Source organism: Stegastes partitus, unplaced genomic scaffold, assembly GCF_000690725.1.
Source record: "Stegastes partitus isolate 25-593 unplaced genomic scaffold, Stegastes_partitus-1.0.2 Scaffold929, whole genome shotgun sequence".
NCBI lineage: Eukaryota > Metazoa > Chordata > Actinopteri > Pomacentridae > Stegastes > Stegastes partitus.
In genome coordinates, this window is record NW_007578660.1 from 143,796 (window position 1) to 166,933 (window position 23,138).

A 23,138-nucleotide genomic window follows, 5' to 3' on the forward strand; every position below is an offset into this window, starting at 1 on the left:
TCTTTCTTCCTGTTTGTTTGCTTTGTATAGTTTTGTTGCAGCTGCATGTATTTAGGAAAACAGCAATTTCAGTGCGAGTATTTGTGCATAAATTGTAGCTCAAAGGACTGACTTCATACTCAGCACTGTGAAACAAGATACAAGAGTGTGTGAGATAATGGAGTTGCTTGTTCCGTGCCACGGCTGATTGCCAGCGATACTCAGCGTAATGTCTTTATACAGGACCTGATGAGGGAGCTGGATGAAAAAGAGGAAGCCATCAAGTCTGTGCAGGACAAGGCAGAGCGCCTAATGCTCAAGAACCACCCAGCCAGGCTAACAATAGAAGTAAGCCCCGAGTGTTTTCCTTTATGTTCAGCTCTGTGGACAACATGACAATTACATTCCAAATTTCAGCTAACCAGTTCCAGCTCCAACAGTGATTAAGAGATTTATAAGTCCTGTTTCAGCCTGTCATTTTCAAGCAGTCACACCTGGATGTTGTGGGTCTTATTTTTGTGTGGTTTCTCTTCCAGGCATACAGAGCTGCAATGCAGACACAGTGGAGCTGGATTTTACAGCTCTGCTCGTGTGTAGAACAGCATCTCAAAGAGAATGCTGTTTATTTTGAGGTGAGTTTGACTATTTTAATAAATACTGTGAAGTGGATTTGTTTACTGCATATTATTTAACATATTTTTCCCCTGTGCAGTTTTTCAGTGATGCCAAAGAGTCCATGGACTACCTTAAGAACCTGCAAGACTCCATTCACAGAAAATACAGCTGTGATCGGACAAGCAGCCTACACAGACTGGAGGATCTCATTCAGGAGTCCATGGTACGCTAACAGAGAGATGTGAGGTGTGTGGGCATGTGTGGGTAGTTGCAAATCAAAATAACAAAACTTTTTTTTTTTTTTCCTTTTGTGTGTGCTCAGGATGAGAAAGAGCAGCTTCTTCAGTACCGCAGCACTGTCGCTGGGTTGGTGGGCAGGGCCAAGCACATTGTGCAGCTCAGGCCCAGGAACCCTGAAAGTCCCGTCCGATCGTCCATCCCTGTCAAAGCGATCTGCGATTATCGCCAGATAGAGGTATTGTTGTCATCACACGCCACATTTGATTTCATTTTGAATGTTTATAGTAAATCCATAATGTGCCTCTATCACAACTCCTTCAGATTACCATTTATAAGGATGATGAGTGCGTACTGGCCAATAACTCTCACCGGGCCAAGTGGAAAGTCATCAACCCCGCAGGGAATGAGGCCATGGTTCCCTCCGTTTGCTTCACTGTGCCTCCACCCAACAAAGAGGCTGTTGATATGGCTACAAAGTGAGCTGCTTAGATGCTAGGAACAATTTGAAATAGGAATGAAGTTAATGCATGAGTTTCAATGCTACAAAATACATTTTTCTGTTGGGATACTTTATTGTTACTCTTTGGTTTTCCTACAGAACTGAGCAGTTGTACCAGAACGTCCTGGCACTGTGGCACCACTCGCACATCAACATGAAGAGCGTGGTGTCTTGGCATTATCTAATGGCTGACATAAGAGCCATTCGCAACTGGAATGTGGCCTCAGTATGTTTCACTTTCTTTGAAGACTGTAATCAATCGCCCATTTTAACACCAGCTTTGATCATCCTTCTCAGAAAGCTGCTGTGGAAGCCTGTTTGTCCCATTTTCGCTTTTATCTCCCTACAGATAAAGACCATGTTACCGGGTGAGCATCAGCAGGTCTTGAGCAACCTGCAGTCCCACTTTGACGAGTTCCTGGAAGACAGCGAGGAGTCAGAGATATTTACGGTGGCAGACTGTGCACAGCTGGAGAGAGATGTGGTGGCCTGCAAGGAGTACTACCAGGAACTGCTGCGATCTGCAGAGAGAGGCAAGGCTCCAAGTCCCCCCCCCCCTCCCTCCTTACCAGCTAGGAGTTACTGCTGTACATTGAACAACACCGCAAGGAAAACACATGGCTCTTAAAGCCTTTAAAACCTTAAGTTAATGCCTTTTGGAATTATGTTGGGGTTTCTTTGCTCATTAAGTACAGTTTCTTAAGACGTGGTTGGCTTTGCTGAGAATGTAAAGTACTGTAAAAGTACAGGAAAATACTGGTATGTTGTTAAAGGTGGATCAGCAAATCTGGAAAATGATTGTTGATTTAAGTAGTTTGCATATTTGAATGTGTCAGATTAACAGTACCTCTCATTGCCACTGCTCCCTTTCTCTCCATGTCCCCTCCATCCTGTACACAAGCACAAATGTGCATGGGACACTCTAGAATACTGTTGTGCAGATCAGTCACTTTGTCATGTGCAAAGCCAGGGCTGTGTACAAACACATTTTTCTCTCAGTGCACACATAAAAAAGACAGCTAGAGGACTGTTTAAGAGATTTTCTTTTTTACATTTGACAAAATGTGTGTTGGATTAGTATCCGTCACACATTTTTAATGCGTTGTTAGGAGTTTAGAGTTGAATATTTGGAGAAAAAATACACAATAATTGTTATGTTGCATAGTTCTGTGGAGAAAACATGTGTACAAATATGTGTGTGCATGGTCAGTATAATTTGTCCCCTTGTCTTAAACAGGTCCTCAGTTTATCAAAATCATTTTCTATATTTCTCAGTATGTTTATTGTAGCTGTATATTAAGTGCCATGCAACAGGTCTTACTTAGATTGTGGTAATGACGCCATCTAGAGGTGTACTTGTCACTATTGTTTTGAATGACACAAGGGTTTAAAATTCCATTTTTTTTTGTTTTAATGCTTGTACTACCTATCAGATAGTGGTGATTTTAAATTTCAAAGCACATTTTTACAAGAGCTGTTTAAAAAAAAAAAAAAAAAAAAAAGATACAACAAACTGTCCTGTCACAGTTTGAAACATATTTCATGCTCCCTTTAATTACATTTTCTCTTCATTAAACAGAGGAACACGAGGAATCAGTGTACAATCATTACATCTCAGAAATACGCAACTTCCGCATGCATCTGGAGGCCCACGAAGAACACCTGATCAGGCAAATCCGCACGCCACTGGAAAGAGACGACCTGGAGCAGAGTCTGCAGCGCATCACAGAGCACGAGGTACACAGCTAGAGATCAACAGGCACTTTACACCTTCACAAACTTAACTGGTGTTATTGTTTTGATCATTATATTCTCCTGCCCCTTCTTCAGAGGAAGACAGCAGAGCTGAATAAGCTGAAGGAGGATCTGGATGTCATGAAAGAGAAGTGTGAGCTGTTCCTCAGACAGGCTGCAGGTTCTCCATCTGTACCAACACTTTCCTCCGAACTCACTGTCCTCATCCAGAGCATGAGCCAAGTGTACTCCATGTCTTCCATTTATATGGATAAGTAAGAATCTTCCTTTATTGTCACAAAATGGTTTAGAAATATATTGGTAATACTAAAAGTATTAGAACTGAAGGGGGCTTTTCATCTTCTGTTTTTTTTGCAGGCTAAAAACAGTGAGTTTAGTGGTGAAGCACAGCCAGAGTGCAGAGGCTCTGGTTAAAGCCTACGAATCTAAACTCTATGAAGAAGATGCTATGAACTCTGATGTCAAATCCATCGAAAATGTCATTTCTACACTTAAGGTAATTCATATTGTACTATATATTTGGAAGCAACATTTGAATTGCCAATGTTTATAGTTCATTGAGTAATTTTTCCTTTGTCTCGTTACAGCAATGGCGGACAGAGATTGATGAGAGGCAGGAGGTGTTCCATGACATGGAGGATGAGCTGCAGAAAGCCCGTGTCATCAGTGACCGCATGTTTAAGGCCCACAATGAGCGTGACTTTGATCTCGACTGGCACAAGGAGAAGGCAGATCAGCTGAGTGAGAGATGGCAGAACATTCACTCCCAGATTGACAGCAGGTTAGTGTTTTTTTGGATTTATTTGCATTAAAACAATGAAAACAGCTGTATGCAAACATTATATAGTACATGGACGTATTACTCATTGAGGCTATCTTATCAATTTCAGGCTTCGGGACCTGGACGGTATCAGCAAATCCCTGAAACATTACAGAGACTCCTACAGCAGCCTTGATGAATGGGTGAATGAAATGGAGGCAGCACAGCTAAAGGCCCAAGAAAACAAACCTGAGGACAGCAAAGCACTTGCTGAGCTGTTAAACAAACAGAAGGTAGGACGAGACTAAACTTTTTTCACACTAAGATAAGGACGTATACTGTCTGTATAAATATGTATTACAAATATATGTGTGTTTTTCAGGTTCTTGTTGCTGAAATTGAACAAAAGCAGAGCAGAATTGATGAGTGTCAAAAGTACTCGGAGCATTACTCATCTGCCATCAAGGTAAAGTAATTTATATGAACTTGTTTTCAACTCATGTTTTGTTTTTGTTTAGACGAAGCGAAACAATGCTATGGAAATAATAAGGCATCAGTTCTGTCGGAATATTGCAGGATTTTTGTGTGATTTTTAAATTTTTTCAGAGATTTTCTGACATATAATGAACTGTTGTTGGTCAAGGACTGGGCAATGATGTAAAAACAACTAAAATGTTTTAGGGGAAAAAATCCCTTTAACCTTTCACATAAAACAATCTTTTTTAGGATTATGAACTTCAGCTGATGACGTTCAGAGCGATGGTTGACTCCCAACACAAATCTCCTCTCAAGAAAAGGAGGATGCAGAGTTCTTCTGATGCCATTCAGCAGGAGGTAAAACTACATTTTCACTTTGTCAGCAGAGGAAATTAGTTTTGTATGAACTAAACTTGCTCAATGACATACTTGGTTACGTTTGTCTGATTTCCTACAGTTTATGGATCTCCGAACACGCTACACTGCTCTGGTGACTCTAATGACACAGTACGTGAAGTTTGCCAGTGAAACACTGAAGAGAACTGAAGACGAAGAGGTGAGTTGTGTATACTTTTCATATATTTCTTGGCTTTCTACATTTAAAGTGTTTTTTGCAGCTCATTTTCAGCTTTTGGGGCTATTTGGGTTCCTAAGGCTATGATGCCACTTTAACTTTGCCTTTAAACATCTGCATGGTTCCCAGGACTTCTCTTTTGCATCGACATGTTTTACTACCTCATAAAATCGTAAAAAAGCCTACAGTATCTTTACACCTTATCCACCTTGACTTTTTGCCTGCCTCCAAGGGTCACATTTCTGATGATATACGTACGGTCAGCTCTTCATGAGTGAAGATCATTTGCTTCATTGCACGAATGAAGCAATGGAAATGCAGAAAATGCAGTGCATGTCTGCAAGTACGGTAATGCTCTGCTGGTGATGGTGACTTGCTGGGAAGAGACAGCTTTTTTATTCTTAAGCAGAAACTTTTTATTATGTTGTTCTCTCAGTGGTAAAAATAAAAAATCTCTCACGGAGTTTGTGTACTGGCATTGACATATTTTCAAACCTGTTTGCTAAAAGGATAAATGGTGCAGCGATCAAATCAGTGGTATTGACTTTTGACTTTGTCTTAAGCAGATTTAAGATACTGTTGTTAAATGATAATAAATAAATATTGCTTTTTCTCCTTTTACAAAAAAATATGCATTGCTAAAATCGCAAATTCCTGGAGAGATTGTGTTAAAAATATTAATGCCGTTAATTTTTGATTAAATGTGAAGCATGACTTATTCTTTTTTGCATTATAGAACAGAAAGGCTTTTGAAAGGGCAGAGAATGCAAAATGGACAGAGAGCATGGAGCTCCAAAAAGCTACAGGGGAAGTAGAGAATAGTCAACTTAAGCAGCTGGTCCAGGAGCAGGAGGCTTTGCTCAATGAAAGACAAACGCAGTTGGAAAAGTTGGAAGGTGAAATAGAAATGCAACACAAGACGATTGAGGATCTAAACTTTCAGAAATCACAGCTTGAGCATGACGTTAATCAGTATCGCACTAAGTTAGAGATAGCAGTTAAAGACAAAGCTGCGAGTGAGCAGGAGTTAAAGCAGACAAAACTGTTAATTGAGCAGTCAGAGGCCAATCGGTCTTTGACTCAGAAGAAACTAGAGGACCTGTTGAAGAAAACAAATGATCAGCAAGTTCTTAAGACGCAGAGTCCCAAACTAAATAAAATAAATGTGGAGGAAGTTGAAGGAACAAGTGAGGAGGAGGTGCAAAATCAAGTCCAGGCTAAAAAGAACAATCTGGCTCAGCAAACTGTGGCGTTTGACAGCCAGTCAACAGTCGACAGCGAGCCCGAGCCATCTGCAGACAGCATGATGATGGACGTGCTGCAGCAGAAACTAGAGGAGCTCGTCCTGGTCCAGAAAAAAGCAGAAATGGCTGAGGAGAAAGCACAGAGTTACAAAAAGCTGCTGGACGACAGCAATAACAGACTGAAGAAACTTCAGATCGACATGGAAACTGAAAGGGTTCACATGAGGCAGAAATCTGAGGATCTCCAGCAGGAGATACAGAACATGAAGAAATCCATCAATGACCTTCAAGAAGAAATCCGATCGCTCCAAAGAGGAAAGTCCTCATTGGAACAAACTGCTTTTTTCCAAAGCACTGAAGTTGAAGGCCTTAAAGAAAAACTAAAGATCACCCAAGGAGAACTGCAAAAGAGGAGCTCCATTGAACAGGAAAATAGTTACAAGATTAACAGTTTAGAGGAAGAGATGACTTCCAAACAGGCCGTAGTCGAGCAGCTGAAGTTGAAATGCAGTGAGCTGACGAGGATGAATGTCTCATCTGACAATGACATTAAAGGTCTTCAGGTCCAAATAGAGACATTAGAAAAGGAGAGATCAGTTTCTGAACAAAAGATCAAGTCTTTAAAGAGAGAGATAGACAGCTGGAAACAGCAGCTGCATACAGCCACAGAAGACAACATGTTCATAAAAAGATCAGAGCAGGCAATGCAGATCAAATGTAAAAACCTTGAAGCAGAACTTGAGAAGAGTGATGTAGCTGCTTCACAACTGCATAAAAAAATCGATCAGTTCAAACAGATAAATACCGAGATGGAAGAGAATTTGAAGAATGTGAGAGCTAAGCTGGATCAGGTGATGATGGAAGTTAACAGCAAGGATCAACAAATTAAGATCTTCAAGTCTCAGGTAGAGAGCAGCAAATCACAGGTCCGAATTATTGAGGAGGAGCTTAATAAGAAATCTCAGACCTCCCATGAGCTTCAAATTCAGCTTCAGGATTACAATGAGGAGGTAAAGAAAACAGCTGAATTGCAGCAAAAAGTCAAAACCCTCAATTCCAACATTACCAATTATGTGACAGAAATGACAACTCTGAAGTTAGAACTGAAGTCAGTGTTGGCTGAGAAAAACGTAGCGAATCAGAAGCTCCAAATGCAACAAGTTGAAATCAATGATTTAAAAGGGACGCTAAATGCAAAAAATGCAGAGCTGCAAAGACAATCTTCTGAGAGTCAAAAACATCTCAGTAACGTCAAGGCGTTAGAGGACGAGCTTTTGAAATATAAGCACAATATTAAAGGGTTAACTAGCTGCTCAGAGAAAATTACAGGAAACCTTAAGCAGGAAATCTACACTCTTCAGAATGACAGGCGGGCAACAGAAAGGCAAGTGGATAACTTAAATAATAAACTTTTAGAGCTAAACTCTTCTTTACAAAGAACAAAAGATGAGTTGAATAAAGAAATCAAAGAAGGAAAATTCAAAGAGTCCAAAATAATGCAGCTAGAGGCTGAGCTTCAGAGAAATAAAACATCTATGAAAGAAGTGATGTCTAGTTCTGACAAATCCCAATTAAATCTACAACAAGAGAAGGCAGTCCTAAATAGGGAGAAAGCTGAGGCACTTCAGAAAATCATCTCGTTGGGATCTGAAACCAGAGTACTAAGAGATAGGCTGCAACGTGTCCAAACAGAAACTGAGCAAAAGCAAAGAGAGAATTCAGTTCTTCAGCTGAAGTCCCAGCAGATGGAAGAACAACTGGAGAAGTGTAAGAGAATGCTGGAAGAATTAAAGAGCAAACTAGAACTTCAGAAAGACGGCTATGAGAGGCAGCTTATGCTAGTACAGACCGAGGTAGAGAAAAAACTAATTCTACTGCAGTCTGACTTCACAAACACAGGTGTGAACTCAAACCAGCAGTCACATAATGCAAATCTAGCAGAGATGTTTAACAAGTATTTCAAACAAGACATGAAACAGTTTAAAACAGTCCACCAAACCACAGTGGAATCAAGGCTACAAATGGACCAGCAGCGGCAACTGCAGGTCAAAATGGACAAACTGCAGCAAGAGAGAACAAAGCTCACGCAAGACTTGTCAAAAGCCAAATCAGAAATCGCCCAACTCGAGGAGGATAAAATCAAGTTCATCTCAAAAATCAGTGCTTTACAGAGCGTTTGCAATGAGCAATCGAAGGAATCAACAAAGTTTGAAAAGCTGTTGTCAGATAGTGAGCGGAAACTGACTCTGAAAGAAAATGAGGCAAGATCTCTTCGGGAACAAATAGACTCGTACATCAGACAGGTTCAGAGTCTTCAGGAGAAGATTTTGAGACTTGAAGTGAAAGTTACTGAAGCCGGTCATCAGTATGTGAAAGACAACAAGGCTGAGTTGTCGAAGGCAGACGTTACCATGGTACAGAAAACAGCATCCTCAAGTGAAGCTGCAAAACGCAACATGGAGGACAAAGTTCTCAAAATGAAAGAGTCCTTAGAGGTATGGATGAAGTTATTTCAGCATTACTGCTTAATATTATTATATGTATTAACAAATACAGTATATCTCAATGCAATACAGTCAAATTATTTATTGTACACTATTATATAGATGGTAGCTTTAATGATGAATTGTAGTCTGTCATAACTAAAAAGTTCTCCCAATGTCACATCTACAGATGACAACAGTGGGCAAAGAAAACATTCATGAGGGAGTTAAACAAGTCAAACAAGACAATACAGAAGTCCTTCAAAGTCTTCAACACGATTCACCAACAGAGAAAATGCTGAATAACTCTGTTCATCAAACTTCTGCCCTTTTACAAAAAGATGTCCAAAATGTGACTTACCAGAGCTATGTTAAATCTGATTTGCCCGGCAGTGTGACAGCACATGGATACATGGCTCTGTGTGGACAAACAGACCAGCTAAAATCAAATGAAACTAACATCAGTAAGACAAGAAGGTATCAAATCACAGAAATCTGTGAAACTGTAAGCACATCAGAGAAGAGTGCAACAGACCATGATGGAAACATGAGTGTGGCATATTCAACTTCCCAAAAGCTCCCAGAACTCAAAGGGACTGTAGATATCCAATACTTGATCAAGTTTAGGCTCTTGAATGAAGAGGTTTTGCGTAAGTTGGAGATGGGCCTCATCACAGTGGAACAGGTGCAAGCATCACTTGCTCAGTACGTTGGCAAACCGACTACCATTGCTGGTGTTTATGTTGAGTCCAGCAAGAAGAAGATATCCTTCCTAGAGGCTGCTGAAAAGGGCTTCCTAGCAAAGACGTATGCAGTTGAATTTCTCGAGGCTCAGGCTGCAACAGGAACCCTTACAGATCTGACCACGAGGCAAACACACTCAGTTACTGAGGCACTGGAGAGAGGTATCATAGACACAAGCCTGAAAGATAAACTGATGGAGGCTGAGAAAGCCATTAGTGGCTACATCCATAAGGGCAAAAAGCTGTCTGTGTTTCAGGCAATCGAGGAGAGGGTTCTTGACAGATACAAAGGCAAGAGGATCCTTGAGATTCAGGTTGCTACTGGAGGACTTACAAACCCAGAGGTTGGTGTTGGGGTGCCAGCCGGTCTTGGTGTTGAACTTGGTCTTTTGAACAAAGACACTCTCCAGAGCCTGTACGATCCAGTCAGTAACCCTAAAGGTTTCCACAACCCTGACACTGGACAGAAAGCATACTACTCTGAAATACTCAAGACCTGCTTGTATGACATCGACGGTGGCGTGTTCCTCTTCCCATTCGGTGAGAGACACATAACAAGTACATCTCCTACGAGTTCTCATCGAGTGTCAGTTGTCAACAGCAACTGTGGCACTGAAATGTCAGCGTACGAAGCATTCAAGGGGAAACACATCGACAGGAAGACGTATCTGTTTCTGTCACAGCAGGAAAGTGACTGGCAGGAAAAGTCCATAGTGGACCAAAGTGGAACCCCACTTCACGTCATCACTGATATCAGAAGTGGCCGACAGCTTTGCCTAGAGTCGGCTCTAAGTCAAAGGTTTCTTGAATCATCTGAGCTTGAAAACTACCGTAGTGGTCTTCTTAGTATCTATGAGATTGTGGACATCATATTTTCCAGAATGGTTGTTGTGGAAGATGTGAACAGCCCCATTGCTGGTTTCTGGGACATCACTCAGAAGAAGAGGCTCTCAGTTTTTCAGGGTTTTCAGCAGGGCTTCACTGATAGAGCTACTGCTTTAAGACTGTTAGAGGCTCAGGCCTGCACCGGAGGTATTTGTGACCCCTCCTCCGGGGAGAAAGTTACTCTCCCAGAGGCTCTCAAAAGAGGTTTTCTAGATGAGACATTAAATCAGCAGCTCCAACAATTTGAGAAGGCATTTAATGGCATTATTCACCCTAAAACTGCAAAGGCTTTGTCCATTCCCCAGGCCATTCAGGAAAGTATCTTCCCAAAGGAAGCTGGTTTTCGCTGTATTGAATTCCAGCTCCTGACCGGAGGATTGATAAATCCTGACACTCACGATAGAGTCTCGCTTGAAGAAGTCATTCAGAGCGGCCTTGTTGACAAAGCCACTGCCGCTGTGCTTAAAGATGAGAAGTTCCACTCCAAAAGCCTCACTTGTCCGAAGACCAAGAGAAGAATCACATTCAGAGAGGCGCTTGAAAGAAGCGTGTACGACTGCCACACTGGATTAAGGTTACTGGAGGCTGCAAAAATTCATGGTTTTGGAGCCAAATCAACATTTCACTATGTTTGGGCATATAAATAAATGTTGTAAATACATTGCTATCTACAGCATAAAAGCAAAACCTGCAAAGAGAATTTCCTTTTGGTTTTGTTTGGCTGTCACATTATCTTCACTGTTTCTTTCTTTTTTTTTTTTTTGGTTCACACATATTTTTATACTGTGGTTGATGCAACTAATCATGATTCTTGAGTTTTGGTGATTTTACCCAGATTATGAATGTATTTAGATGGTTCCCCTCCCTCTCGCGCTTATCTTGACTGATTTTTGTTTGTTATTTTGCAGAAATGTTAACAATCCTGTCAAAAATCCATCTGTTTTAATTCTAGAGATCTGTTGATGAGGAGAAGAGAGAACATGGTGATAAAGTTAGCAAACTGTTGCACTGGATGTCCAATGTGAAACAGACCGTGAGCAATGATGGGAATGCTCTGAAAGATAGTAATGCCAACACAGACGCTTCTAATAAGCCCCAGGTAAAGGATGTGTATGTTATTGGTGTGTACTGTTTTTTATTTTGAGAGTGCCACCATAGACTGTACACAAGAGAATACTTTGGTTTAATGGTTGAGAGTATTTTTCTAATCAAATGATTTCACAGTCAGTTTGCTGTCATAGTGTTTGATTTCTAATAAAAGCACATTGTCCACTTTCTGATTCATTTAGTCCATATATCTTTCAATTCAGGCAGTGGCTGTACTATACTTAGCTTACAAAGACGTGGCTAATATGACGTGTTTTATTTTTTTAATCCAACTGATTCAACAACTTTAAATGTATAAGTTGCACAAGCACTCACATATCAGATTATTAGATCATATCAGTCCCACCAGTTGTTAAAATATAAAAAAACATATTACATTTTCCCCTGTTGCCTAAGGTAACATGCAGTTGACTGTACATATGGCCCAAAGCTGACATTATTCAATTTGCATTTGCATAATATATGAAATATCTGTAATGTGTGCAGTATATTACGAATTGTAGTTAATTGTGGTTAAATAAAAAGGAAATTGGTGATCCTGAGGAACAGAATTCAAACTGTGTGCTGTAATAGAATAGAAAGAGCATAAATAAACACAATAAAGGAGTAAAGACTAAAATTAGATGATAAATGTGCTATATAGTGACTTGCCAAGAATTTAACATGTTACTGTTTATTTTGAGGTGACTGAGAAAAGATAAGTGACTGAAGCTGAGCTAAACTATGTAGAAAAACAACACAATATTCACGTAGTCCATTCACTCAATGTATATATCAGTAAAGTATTATTATTATTATTATTATTATTATTGGTGGTACTACTACTACTAGTAGTAGTGGTACTAGTAGTAGTCGTAGTCGTAGTAGCAGTGGTATTCCTGTCACAAATAAATTGTAGTAATATATATATATTGTTATTCTTTTTTTTTTTTTTTTTAATTTTTGTTTTATCCATTACCTACCTGCACACAATAATTTTCCAATTTAACAATTATAAAAATTGCAGCTTTGGAGATCCTTTTTTATTTTATCAAATTACAAGGTCACCTTTCTGATTGTGTCTTCTAACCACACTGAAAGTATTTCTAATATTCTGTCCTTCAATGTCAAGGTGCAAAAATCTATCGAAGCAAAATGCTCTCAGATATCACAATACCACAAATTATGGCATCAAAAAGGACCACAGAGTTGAATCAAGTCACTTTTTAAACACATTCTGAACAAAAATGTAACATTTTACTTTGTCTTTTTAATATTTAAGTTTGTCAGAGTTAATATTTATTCATGGTTTCTCCATTGGAATACATTATTTTGTGCAGGGTTTTATATTCTGTCTTGTTATTGGAGTCTGCAGTTTAACCTTAGTCATTAATGGCCATGTTTTATTTTAGTGAGTCAGATTTTCTTTTAAAATATTGCCTGTTAGTGTGTGGCTGTGTATCCGTGGGCTTTGTGTTTCTGTGTACTAACTTTATACTGGTGATGAAACTATTCTGCACAACTATTTAAGAAGCACTCACACAAAAGTAGAGCCACTGTGCTACATGCAAAGTATTAATATGTCACTGTTTGATGCTCTAGGTGTCAGTCGAGGAAATGGTCACGAAAAAAGAACAGATTGCAGAAGCACTGAGGGCCACGCAAATGATGCTGAACAAACACAGCGATAAGTAAGTTTTGCTACTGTATCCACCATGTCATAGTATTTTCATTCTCTGTTAAAGCTTTGAGCTGCATTCTTTGCATTTTGTTTTACAGAATGACAGAAGAGGAAAGAGAGAAAGCCCAGGAGCAGCTGAAGGAGCTCAGCCAGGCCTACAGCGAACTCTCCCAGCAGTGTTCAGATCAGACATCCTCGGCAGAAGAGGTTGGATACAAAGCTGTGTTTGGTTGACTGTACTGCACTCGTGTCTTATGATGTGTTAGAAAACAGCGCCACCTGATGTTCGGTTGCATGCCTAACTGTTTGCCTCTTTTCCCCTGATTCAGTGTGAGCAATTTTCTCTTGCATCTCTCATGTCATTTTCTTATACTGACTCAGCAAAGACAGAAAATAAGATTTGTCTAGTTGAAGCCCAAAGAACCTGAGTATGCTGTAAACATGCTTAACTGCACCCGGCTTTGGTTTGATATTCCACCATTATCAATGTGCTTGAGCTCTCTTACAGTTCAATAGGACAACAGATATGATGTATAACCTTACAGGATGCAATGTGACTAACTACACTCTTTTTGCAAGAGGCTGGATTCTGCGTCCCCAGATGCATGATAGCTTGTATTCATGTGTTGTCCGTCACTCTCCTGTTGCAAACCTGTTGCAGTTTTGCTCTTGTGCACATGATGTTATAACATTCCCATGTTTATGTGGTGGTGAGTATAGATTTTGTCTCGCTTTTGAATATTTGAATCGCAAATTTAACATAAAGAATACAACTTTTGAAGTCAAAGCCAGTTAGGTAACTTGTGCTTTCATTTTCTACAGGATTTTAAACCCACTAACAGGACTGGGACTGGAACTATGAGTGGCCTGGCTGATCAGAAGTCTTGGGTGACTCTTCCAGAGGGCCACATGACCTCCAGCCTCTCTCAGTCTGAGCCCCATGTCCATCTGGACTGGGATGATGCTCTCAAACAAGATCTCATGTACAAATCCACACTCAACCACTTGCCAAAGTTGAATGAGGCAAACAAGTGCATACATAGCTCACATGTCTCCTCTGTGTCGCTGTCTGACATAGCGGCAGCCAGGGAAGGTTCTGTCTGCGGAGAAGATCTGATCCTTAAGATAATAGAGGTCGACCAAGGAGGTGATGCAGTGAAGGTGGGCTACACAGGGGACACGCTGAACCTGGAGAAGGCGTTTCAGAGTGGTTTAGTTCCTGCTTCTGTCTATGTAAAGCTGCTTCAGAGGCAAAGGTCCTCTCAGGATATGATGAATCCTGAGGAGGTTGAACCTTGCGAGGTTAATACACTGATATTAAATTGTCTCAGCAGAAATACATCACTGACGCCAGAGAGGAATGTTAACTCTTTAAGCTCTGCTTATGATGAATTAGGTGATCAGGAGATAATGTCAAAGCTGTTAGGTGCTCGGGTGAATGTAGGGGACCCCACAGAAGGTCAAAATACGTCAGAAAACCTCCGAAAGGCTGATGGGCTAAAGGTGGATGCAGCCATCCAGTGTGATTTAATGAGCTCCAGCAGCACGCTCATTGTTCTGGGAAACCAGCAGCAGTTCATGGGACTAGTGTTGCCTCACTCTGGGGAAACCCAAACTGTGTCCACCTCATTCCAGTATGATCAACAAAGCACCACCAATGAGTTCACCAGTGCTCTGTTTAGTAATCGGGGTAAAATAGCAGCTTTTTACATTCCAGAAAATTCAGAGGTAATAGACATAAGCTCTGCTGTTCAAAATGGTTTGATTGACAGTTACACAGCAGAAGTTCTGAGATCTATAGAGATTCCTGATGTGTTTCCAGATGTTGACCACCTTAATGAAAAGTTCTCATCCTGGCTTATGTATAAAAAACTCACAGTCGATGGTTGGCATCACGCTGCAGATGGTTCAGATGTAAACCTCCCCACTCCCGAAGAGACAAAGCAGTTATTCATCTCATACTTGATGATGAACAGTTACATTGATCCACAGTCGGGACAAAGAGTCTTGATTCTCGATAGTCAGTTAACTAAAATGGCTCAAGCTTTTCTAGAAGACCAGATATTTTGTGAAAACACTGACCAAAAGTTGACCCATCTGACTCTCAATGAAAGTAATCTTCCAGAAAAGACAGATTTAGAGATATCGCTGCACATAGATGAAGAAACAGAGGAGTTAATGAAAAACACGCAACATGACTTTGATCCTCGTGATTTCGTTTCCACGGTCAACGGGAGAATTACCTTTGATGAAAGCGCACAACACACATTTGAGCCTTATGATTTTGTTTCCTCTGGCAATGGAAGAATTACCTTTGATGAAGAATCACATTCTAATGACAAGGCCGTAAAACAACATCCTGTCAGGGAATTTTTATCAGATAATGGCACTGACATGGATACCGCAGAGCCTGTTGCAGTGGAGGAAAACATGTTTCAAAATAGCATAAGCTGGACAAAACCCTACGAATCTGATGGAAGAATCTATGGAGATAGTTTCCAAATCGATGATGGAGTTGCGGTTAGTGGAGGCCCTGATGTTCTAGCCTCTCTAGAGATGTCAGTCCCTCCCACGTTAGGTTCTGTGAACAGCACAAACATTGGCTCACTGTCCTGGATGCTTGATCCTGAGTCTTCAGTGAGATCTTGCCATCAGATAGTACAACACAACAACCCTGATTCACTGTCTAGTGAATCAAAAAGTGTTGATAATGACCAAGCTGAGTTCTTATGCCCTGAGGGCTTGATGGAGGGTGAAAATGAGGATGCTATTGAACTTCTAAAAGCCCATTTTGAGGAAGGGGGCATTTTAGATGTCCCCTATGAGCTGGAGGATGATCTTAATGTGGAATTAGTAAATGTGGAGACAGTACTAGAGCTGCATGACCTACAATCAGATGAAGAAATAGGAGTCTTAGGAGATGAGGAAGACACAGTGTTCGTTCTAAAAGAGGAAGTGTCGAACAGATATCAAACAGAGCAGGAGAGCTTTTTGAGGTCTGATTGCTACATTAGCATCACTGAGTCATTACAGTTTGGATCAGGTGAAGATGAATATGTTGACTCCGATGCAGACACCAGCATTCACCCAGGAGAAAGCTGCTTTCACTCGATCACTGAAGATCATAATCTAGGTTTAATTAATATGAACGAAGGTGAAAACATGCAGCAGCTGACTGAGAGGAAGGTGGTTGTCATGGTGCTTGATTTACCCAATGAGGAGGCTAACGACAAAGATATAGAGAGTGAAAACAGAAGTTCAGATGTAGATAGCGAGGGTATCGGAAATGCAGAAATGATGAGTAACTACGAGCGCCACTCCCTTCTCTCAGATAGCAGTCATGAGCCTCAGATGATCTCACCCTCCTCGTGGTGTCAGGTTACTGCAGAGAGTATTCATCACGCAGACGAATTGCCTTTACTGGCTGAAGACAGTGACTCACAGGTTCTAATCAATAGCCAGCGGACAGGTGGAGCTGATGTATCCAGTGTTTTAATAGAAAAGGCCGCTTCAGTTATCCAGTCACGTCCATCTAGTCTGAGTGACAGCGCCACCAGCATCAATACTGATCCTGAGAGCCAGACTCAATATGCCACTTTCACTTATCCCTCTGACAAATCTGACAGCCAACCCGCCGCTAATGATTTTTTCAGCGCTGGATATGATGCCCAGGTGGGAAATCAAGGAGACAGTGAGAGTGAATTAGACATGGCCTTTTCATACTGTAATGTGCTGTCTGTAGAGACCGCAATGGAAAATGAGAGTGCTGCTCAATCACCTTTGGACACTGAGGCAGCTCTGAGCACAGATTACTCATTGCCCAGGGATTTGGTTGAAAGTGCAATCATCTGCAGCGGTAAAAGTCCCGATGACAAAAGCAGCACAGACGACGGTGACAGAATCGCATTACCTCAGCAAGCAGCGGCGCATTCAGGAAGTGATTTTAGTGTTGAATCCGAACCCAGCTGCTTTCAGAGTAGTCAAAGCCAAAGTGCACTTGATTGTGAAGGGCCTCCACAGCAACTGAACCTTACCTCTCAGTCACCTGTTGTTTCCAGTCACATGACTACTACAAACAATGTCAGTCATAACATCTGTGCTCCTGAGGATTCAGTCCTGACTAGTCGTGATTTGTTGGACTCAGAGTGCAGTGGTGCGGATGATGTTGTGTTACGCACAGAGAGGCTTTCCCCAGAAAGGCAACGTGATCATATCAGTGGTACTGAGCAAATCTCTGCTTCAACAAAAGAGAAAGAAGAATCAGATATTGGTGACACTGTCTCCTGTTTAAGTCCTCATTCTGCATTATCAGAAGTTCATTTGGGACAGTCTGAAAATGGAATGGGAGAAGCGTTAGTATCAAATATTCAGCCAGAAACAGAAAGATTTGATGTAGGTGTTGTTGAGCATCCCCATGTATCTACTGATTTCCTGTCAGACAGCTGCATCACATCTGCTTCCCCTTCGGCTCTATCCGTGGATTCTAATCCCATAAAGGCCCATGTGGATGACCAAGGGGAAATAATGACAAAGAGTAGCAATGTCAGTGATATGCAAAAGGAACAAACTCAAGACACTGAAAGCACTTTTGCTGTAGCTCGGCAGAATAATCCACAGTCTTTAGATGAAGGCAGTTTTCAGGAGAGTAGTCCACCTCCTGGACTCATAGAGAGCAGTCACTGGGGTGCTCTTGGGGATTTACTGAACCAAAACACCCTCAGTGTGAACAACAAAGATGCAGGAACCTCAGAACTGATGTGCCAAGAAGAAAAAGAAACTGAAAAGACAGAACAGTCAGACGCTCCGAACATTCAGCAGCAACTGCTGCAGGTTTTTAAGACTGTTTCCTCGAGCCAAGACCTTTCAGTGCTTCAAGAAGTGATGGACACTCTAAGCAGCGCTTTGGGGGTCGACCCCCAGGAGGATCGACGTCACACGCTCGAGAGCATCAAGGAGGAGAGCTCAGAGGGAGAGGATGAAGGCTCAGCACAGGATGACTTAGGTCAGACTCACCAGCCGTCTGCTCAGGTGTGGTTCAGCTCAGATGTCTGCAAAGTGGAGAAAGTCAAAAATAAGGTAAAGTTTATTTCTTTTCTGTATCAAGCTAATGCTATCTCTTTGGTTTTAGTAACGTAAGTAACACCTGCTCCACTTCTACTTTGTGTTTTCTTTCCCCACAGTCGTTCTCGATTCAGGATTATTTGGAGTGTGTTGGGAGGCTGCAGGATCATGCTGATGTTTTAGAAGATGTCAGAAAAGACCTTATTATCCAGGTACCCACGGGCAACAACATGGAAGAACTGCAGCTCCAAATAGAGGAATGTCAGGTTAGAAATTAAAAAACCAAAGCCCGTCATCTGTGTTATAAATTGTATCCTATTTTCTCATTTTAAAATGTAATTCATATTTATTTAAAATATTTAGTTATATGTACATTAGTTCCTTACCAGATTTATTTTTCTATCTAGTCTCTGGAGTCTCAGCTCTCTAGACTGGCTGGTGTTCTGTCAGAGGATATGAATAAAGCCAAACAGCTCTTAAACTCTGCTGATGAGGACATTCCCGTACAAATCCGCCAAGATTTGACCTCGACGTATCTGGAGTTAGAGCCAAATTTTGCTGCTGTTTCCCAGATGTGTACAGAAAGGAGCAACTCCGTGATTCAGGCGATGGAAACGGCAAAGGTCAGTGTTAAGATCGTAATAAAACTCTACTGATCTAACGGCAGCAGCAACCACTGATTGACTTTAAATTAATTTTAGGTACATTTGGAGTCGACATACCAGAAACATCTGAATGATCTTGATGAACTGGCAGGCGTCATTCGAAATGCCTCTAAGATGTGTGATGTGGATTTGAACACATGTGACGTGGACACACTGAGACATCTGAGTCAGCAGATCAAGGTATCTTTAAAAATAGAATCAAAAACATTGCACACTGACTAAGTGGAGACACTCACTCAAAATCTTTCCATCTTTTCGTGTTCCAGGACATGGAGAACAATCTGCTAAAGGAGGCCAGGCTCAAGTTAGAGGACGTCACATTCGATATCCAGTGCTTTATTTCTGAACACACTCAGTTCTTGAGTCCTGCTCAGAGCAGCCATCTCCTCAAGTTCCTCAGCACCACTCAGCGAGCTTTCAGGGACGAGACAGAGAAGCTTGTTACACTGAGGAGTGCATTAGATGTCCTACTGGACACCAGAGAGAGAGAAAACGTGGAGAAGGTCTGCCTGTGTATATGCTATAAATGTATCACAGATGTTTCCTTGATAAACAATTACACATATTTGGTTTGGTAATTTAAACCTGTGTATGTAGCAGTAGCACAGTCGGGGCTGTATAAACTATGGTACTGGTCAGGTGTAAGCACTTCCACTGTAATTTGTTCGAAATGATGTAAAAGTAGGTTAACCCACAGTATCTTAGTCTTATTTAATTTATCTTGAAAAATTAAGAGAAAGAAAATCAACATATTTTTAGCAACATTAGTCCCACATATGGTTTATGTGGATTGACAGCAATTGGACACACTTTTTTGTACTTTCTAATACATTATATTAGTCTCACACATGGAAATTTAGCTCCTGAAAACAACTATTTTCACTACAAAAAATATACAGGGTATTTTATACAAATGTTGGAATTCTCTGTTGTTTTTACATGGATTTGAATTGAAAATTGTATTTTTTTTAGATGTTTTGTGTGTTTTCTTTAGTGTATTGTAGTCAGACTTAATGATTTGCATTCCCAGGGTTGAAAATGAGAGATTTCAATGTAAATGCCGACATGTTTTGCGAAACAACAGCACTGCATGCTCTAGTGCGGGATCACTGCTGCAGACTAACCTTTGTGTGCTGCTTGTATTCTACAGGCCTCAAGACCCCAGTGAGCAAATAACAGTGGACAAAATGCACCCTCTTTCTTGGAACCTTTTTAGACACAGCAAACCCACTAACACACAATATAATGTCCTCTTGCGCGTGCCACAATCATGAAACCAAAGTGGCAAAACAGCATGTTTACAGCATACTAGGTTTTGACAAAATGTCTTCTAGAGTGGATTTTGCATGTTACCTCTATGTGCTTGAAACATTTCTCTTCCCTTGCTTTGATATCACTATTTCCAAATGTTGATTGAGCTGCTATGACCGTAGCGATAACTCTCCATGTGTACACTGTTGTAGGGTTTTGAGCTTTATACTATGTGAAGGTTTTCCTAAGAATGGACATGAATCTGACTAATGACAGGCTTATTGTAGTCAAGTGTGGTGTTAACTTGTGCTTTTTGCTCTTTTTTTTGGTCAGTCTGTATTGGAGAGACACAAGGAGTTTACAGAGAAGTTGGAGGAAGTGTGTGATAATCTCACTCTGACAGAGAACCGACTGATTGGTCATCAGCAGCAGGCTGACAATGCTGAGAGCGTCACAGACCTGCAACAGTACCAGCAGGAGCACCAGGTTTGATATATTTTTTCACTTGTTTTTCCTCACCAAAAAAAGGAACCTGTTACAATATGTGCACATCAATTAAAAACTGCTTTGATGCCTGTCTGATCTCAAGGCTCTGCAAAAAGACGTACTGACAAATGCCAGTGCCTTAAATGAGGTGATCACCAGTACTAAAAAGTTTCTGGAGGAAAACCGAAGCAAACTGATGCCTGATCAAATCGCCATTATTGAAAGCAAGTTGGAAGAGGCTAAAAGCAAAGCCAAGCTCATCAACCAGCGGGCTGAGGAGTCCAGAAAAGATTTGGAGAAGGTTGTTACAACAGCCATAAAACAGGAGAGCGAAAAGGTTCAGATTACTTCCATATGTGTTGTCTGTTAAAACTATGTGAATTGTAAGTTACAGTGAAATCAACGTTGTTAATGTGTGGTCTGTCTGTGCAGGCTGCAGCTGTTGAAAGACTTGAAGAAAGTAAGAACAAAATCGAAGGTCTTCTGGACTGGATTTCCAACATAGGGAATGAAAACAGCAGTAGACTGGATCAGACTGACCATATAAGTAAAGAGAATGGAAACCTGCCAGAGGAAACCTCGGCCAAGGGGCTGATAGGAGAGGATGATGATGCAAATGGAAACGCTTTACAGACCACTGAAAACGATGCTGGCAGAGAAAACAAGGGCAAGAACGACACATCCCTGGACCTCGACAAGCAGTATGACATGGTCAAGGTATGGTTGGTTTGTTGCAAATTGAGCATTTGTCTTTAAAGAATTCCCTAAAGTTCACAGTTCGTAGCAGTTCATTCATAGTACTGACTTTATTTCTCACGAGTTCACACTTTAATATTAATGCTAGAGCATTACTTCAGGCAAATCATATGAAAAATATGCAACGTTGAGAGACATAATCTGCAATGAAATGCAGAAATTTTCAAAATAAAATAATAAAATCGTAAAGCCCATAGTAGGAGTGTAAAAAATATCGATACACTTGAGTATCGCAGTGAGCATCATGTTTTGTGATGCTGTGGTGCTTCTCAGAAACACAGAATTGATTTTTGATTTAGATGTATTTATTATTTCCTTTATTTTATTGAGCTAAATGTTATCACCTTTGCTCAGAATGTAAAAAAATAGTGCTGTGTGCAAAATTCAAATGCACTTTTTGTTCACTTTAATGTCATGCATGTTGTCAGATTCTTGAAAATACACAGCTCTATCCACAGACAGTTTATACATCCTAACCAGTAAAGGTCAGTAACTGTACAACAAAATTGCCGGACAAAGCTACAAAGTTAATTTCATTGTAAAATTAATTATGATTATTATTATTATTTTAAAATTAATTTTGTTAAAAAAGGAAATTTGACAAAGAAATTGAGATGAACAGATGGATTGTATTCTAAAATGTAGAAAGAAGTTATGCAATATATCCAAAATTAAGTACCACTGTAATTTAATAGTATCAAGCAGACTTAAAAACTGAGAATAAAGAAGGAACAAAAAAAACAAACAATTGGAATCTTAAAATGTTTTCTGCAGGACTCTATTTAAAGCCAGGTAGACAAATGGAAAGACACAAAAAAGAGCATAAGAGGCTCAAGGTTTAAATAATAACAGCAGTAATAATTTCTGCTGTTCTTCTTCCCACAGGCCCGTCATCAGGAAATTCTTTCCCAGCAGCAGGATCTGATCATGGCCACCCAGTCAGCTCAGGCCCTCCTTGACAAACAAGCTAATGTGTTGTCTCCAAAGGAGAAGGAGAGGCTGCAGAAGAACATCCAAGAGCTGAAGGAGCGCTACGAGGCCTCGCTGACTCAGGCCGAGCAGCAGATGAAGCAGGTGCAGTGTGTCCAGGAGGAGCTGAAGAAGTTCCAGGATGACTGTGAGGAGTTTGAAGGCTGGTTAAACCAGGCTGAAGGAGAGATTGAGGAGCTGGGTGCTCCTGCAGGCTCCCTAAATATCCTCAGTGACAAACTTCAGCGACAGAAAAGCTTCTCAGAAGATGTAATCTCCCACAAGGGCGACCTTCGCTTTATCACCATTTCGGGACAGAAGGTGCTGGACGTGGCTAAAGCCTGTGGATCGGCTGAATCTGCAGCTAACAATGCTCCGCTGCACGTGGATACTTCAGGGACCTGTTCTGCTGTCAAGGATAAACTAGATGCAGCTGCCAGTCGATACAAAACACTACATTCACAGGTATTGAGCTAATGAGATAGACATCCGTTGTAGTGGCTTGTTCTTACCACTAGATGGTAGCATTTGTCTTGGTTGAAAACCGTTCTGTAAGCACTCTGGATCTGTCAGTTTCTGAGTATACAAATGAATTTCCTCTCCTGTGTTTTAGTGCAATCTGCTTGGAAACAACCTCAAAGATGTGGTCGACAAATACAAAAAGTATGATGACTCAAGCGCCGGTCTTTCGAAGTGGCTCAACAGCTCAGAGGACGAGGCGAGAAAGCAGCAGTCAGAGGCCATAGCAGCTGATCCTCAAACGCTACAGAAACAGCTGGAGGAGACTAAGGCAAGAAACAAAAGCCAAGGGTGAAGTAATTAGTCCTAGGATCAGGTCCAGCTTCAGAATTTTCAGTTTGAAAGCTCAAACTTACCATAGATTTTTTTAAAATCTTGTTATGCTTTTCTTTTTCCATGAGGCCTCTGTT

The 23,138-nt window shown here is 40.9% G+C and overlaps 1 protein-coding gene across 7 annotated transcripts in view; it reads left to right on the forward strand.

Moving 5' to 3' along the window:
• dst (dystonin) overlaps window positions 1-23,138 on the forward strand; it is a 109,289-nt gene that overhangs the window by 45,018 nt on the left and 41,133 nt on the right. For all 7 annotated transcript variants that reach the window (XM_008294015.1, XM_008294017.1, XM_008294018.1 and 4 more), the window contains 28 exons: window positions 223-327; window positions 516-611; window positions 692-817; window positions 917-1,069; window positions 1,156-1,310; window positions 1,433-1,559; window positions 1,683-1,866; window positions 2,913-3,070; window positions 3,164-3,342; window positions 3,446-3,584; window positions 3,676-3,869; window positions 3,979-4,141; window positions 4,231-4,314; window positions 4,575-4,682; window positions 4,783-4,881; window positions 11,207-11,353; window positions 12,943-13,031; window positions 13,120-13,228; window positions 13,844-18,097; window positions 18,202-18,348; window positions 18,490-18,705; window positions 18,784-18,927; window positions 19,014-19,250; window positions 20,332-20,484; window positions 20,588-20,821; window positions 20,917-21,201; window positions 22,126-22,674; window positions 22,823-22,999. In XM_008294015.1, the coding sequence (XP_008292237.1) occupies window positions 223-327; window positions 516-611; window positions 692-817; window positions 917-1,069; window positions 1,156-1,310; window positions 1,433-1,559; window positions 1,683-1,866; window positions 2,913-3,070; window positions 3,164-3,342; window positions 3,446-3,584; window positions 3,676-3,869; window positions 3,979-4,141; window positions 4,231-4,314; window positions 4,575-4,682; window positions 4,783-4,881; window positions 11,207-11,353; window positions 12,943-13,031; window positions 13,120-13,228; window positions 13,844-18,097; window positions 18,202-18,348; window positions 18,490-18,705; window positions 18,784-18,927; window positions 19,014-19,250; window positions 20,332-20,484; window positions 20,588-20,821; window positions 20,917-21,201; window positions 22,126-22,674; window positions 22,823-22,999 (8,811 nt within the window). The remainder of the gene's footprint in view (window positions 1-222; window positions 328-515; window positions 612-691; window positions 818-916; window positions 1,070-1,155; window positions 1,311-1,432; window positions 1,560-1,682; window positions 1,867-2,912; window positions 3,071-3,163; window positions 3,343-3,445; window positions 3,585-3,675; window positions 3,870-3,978; window positions 4,142-4,230; window positions 4,315-4,574; window positions 4,683-4,782; window positions 4,882-11,206; window positions 11,354-12,942; window positions 13,032-13,119; window positions 13,229-13,843; window positions 18,098-18,201; window positions 18,349-18,489; window positions 18,706-18,783; window positions 18,928-19,013; window positions 19,251-20,331; window positions 20,485-20,587; window positions 20,822-20,916; window positions 21,202-22,125; window positions 22,675-22,822; window positions 23,000-23,138) is intronic.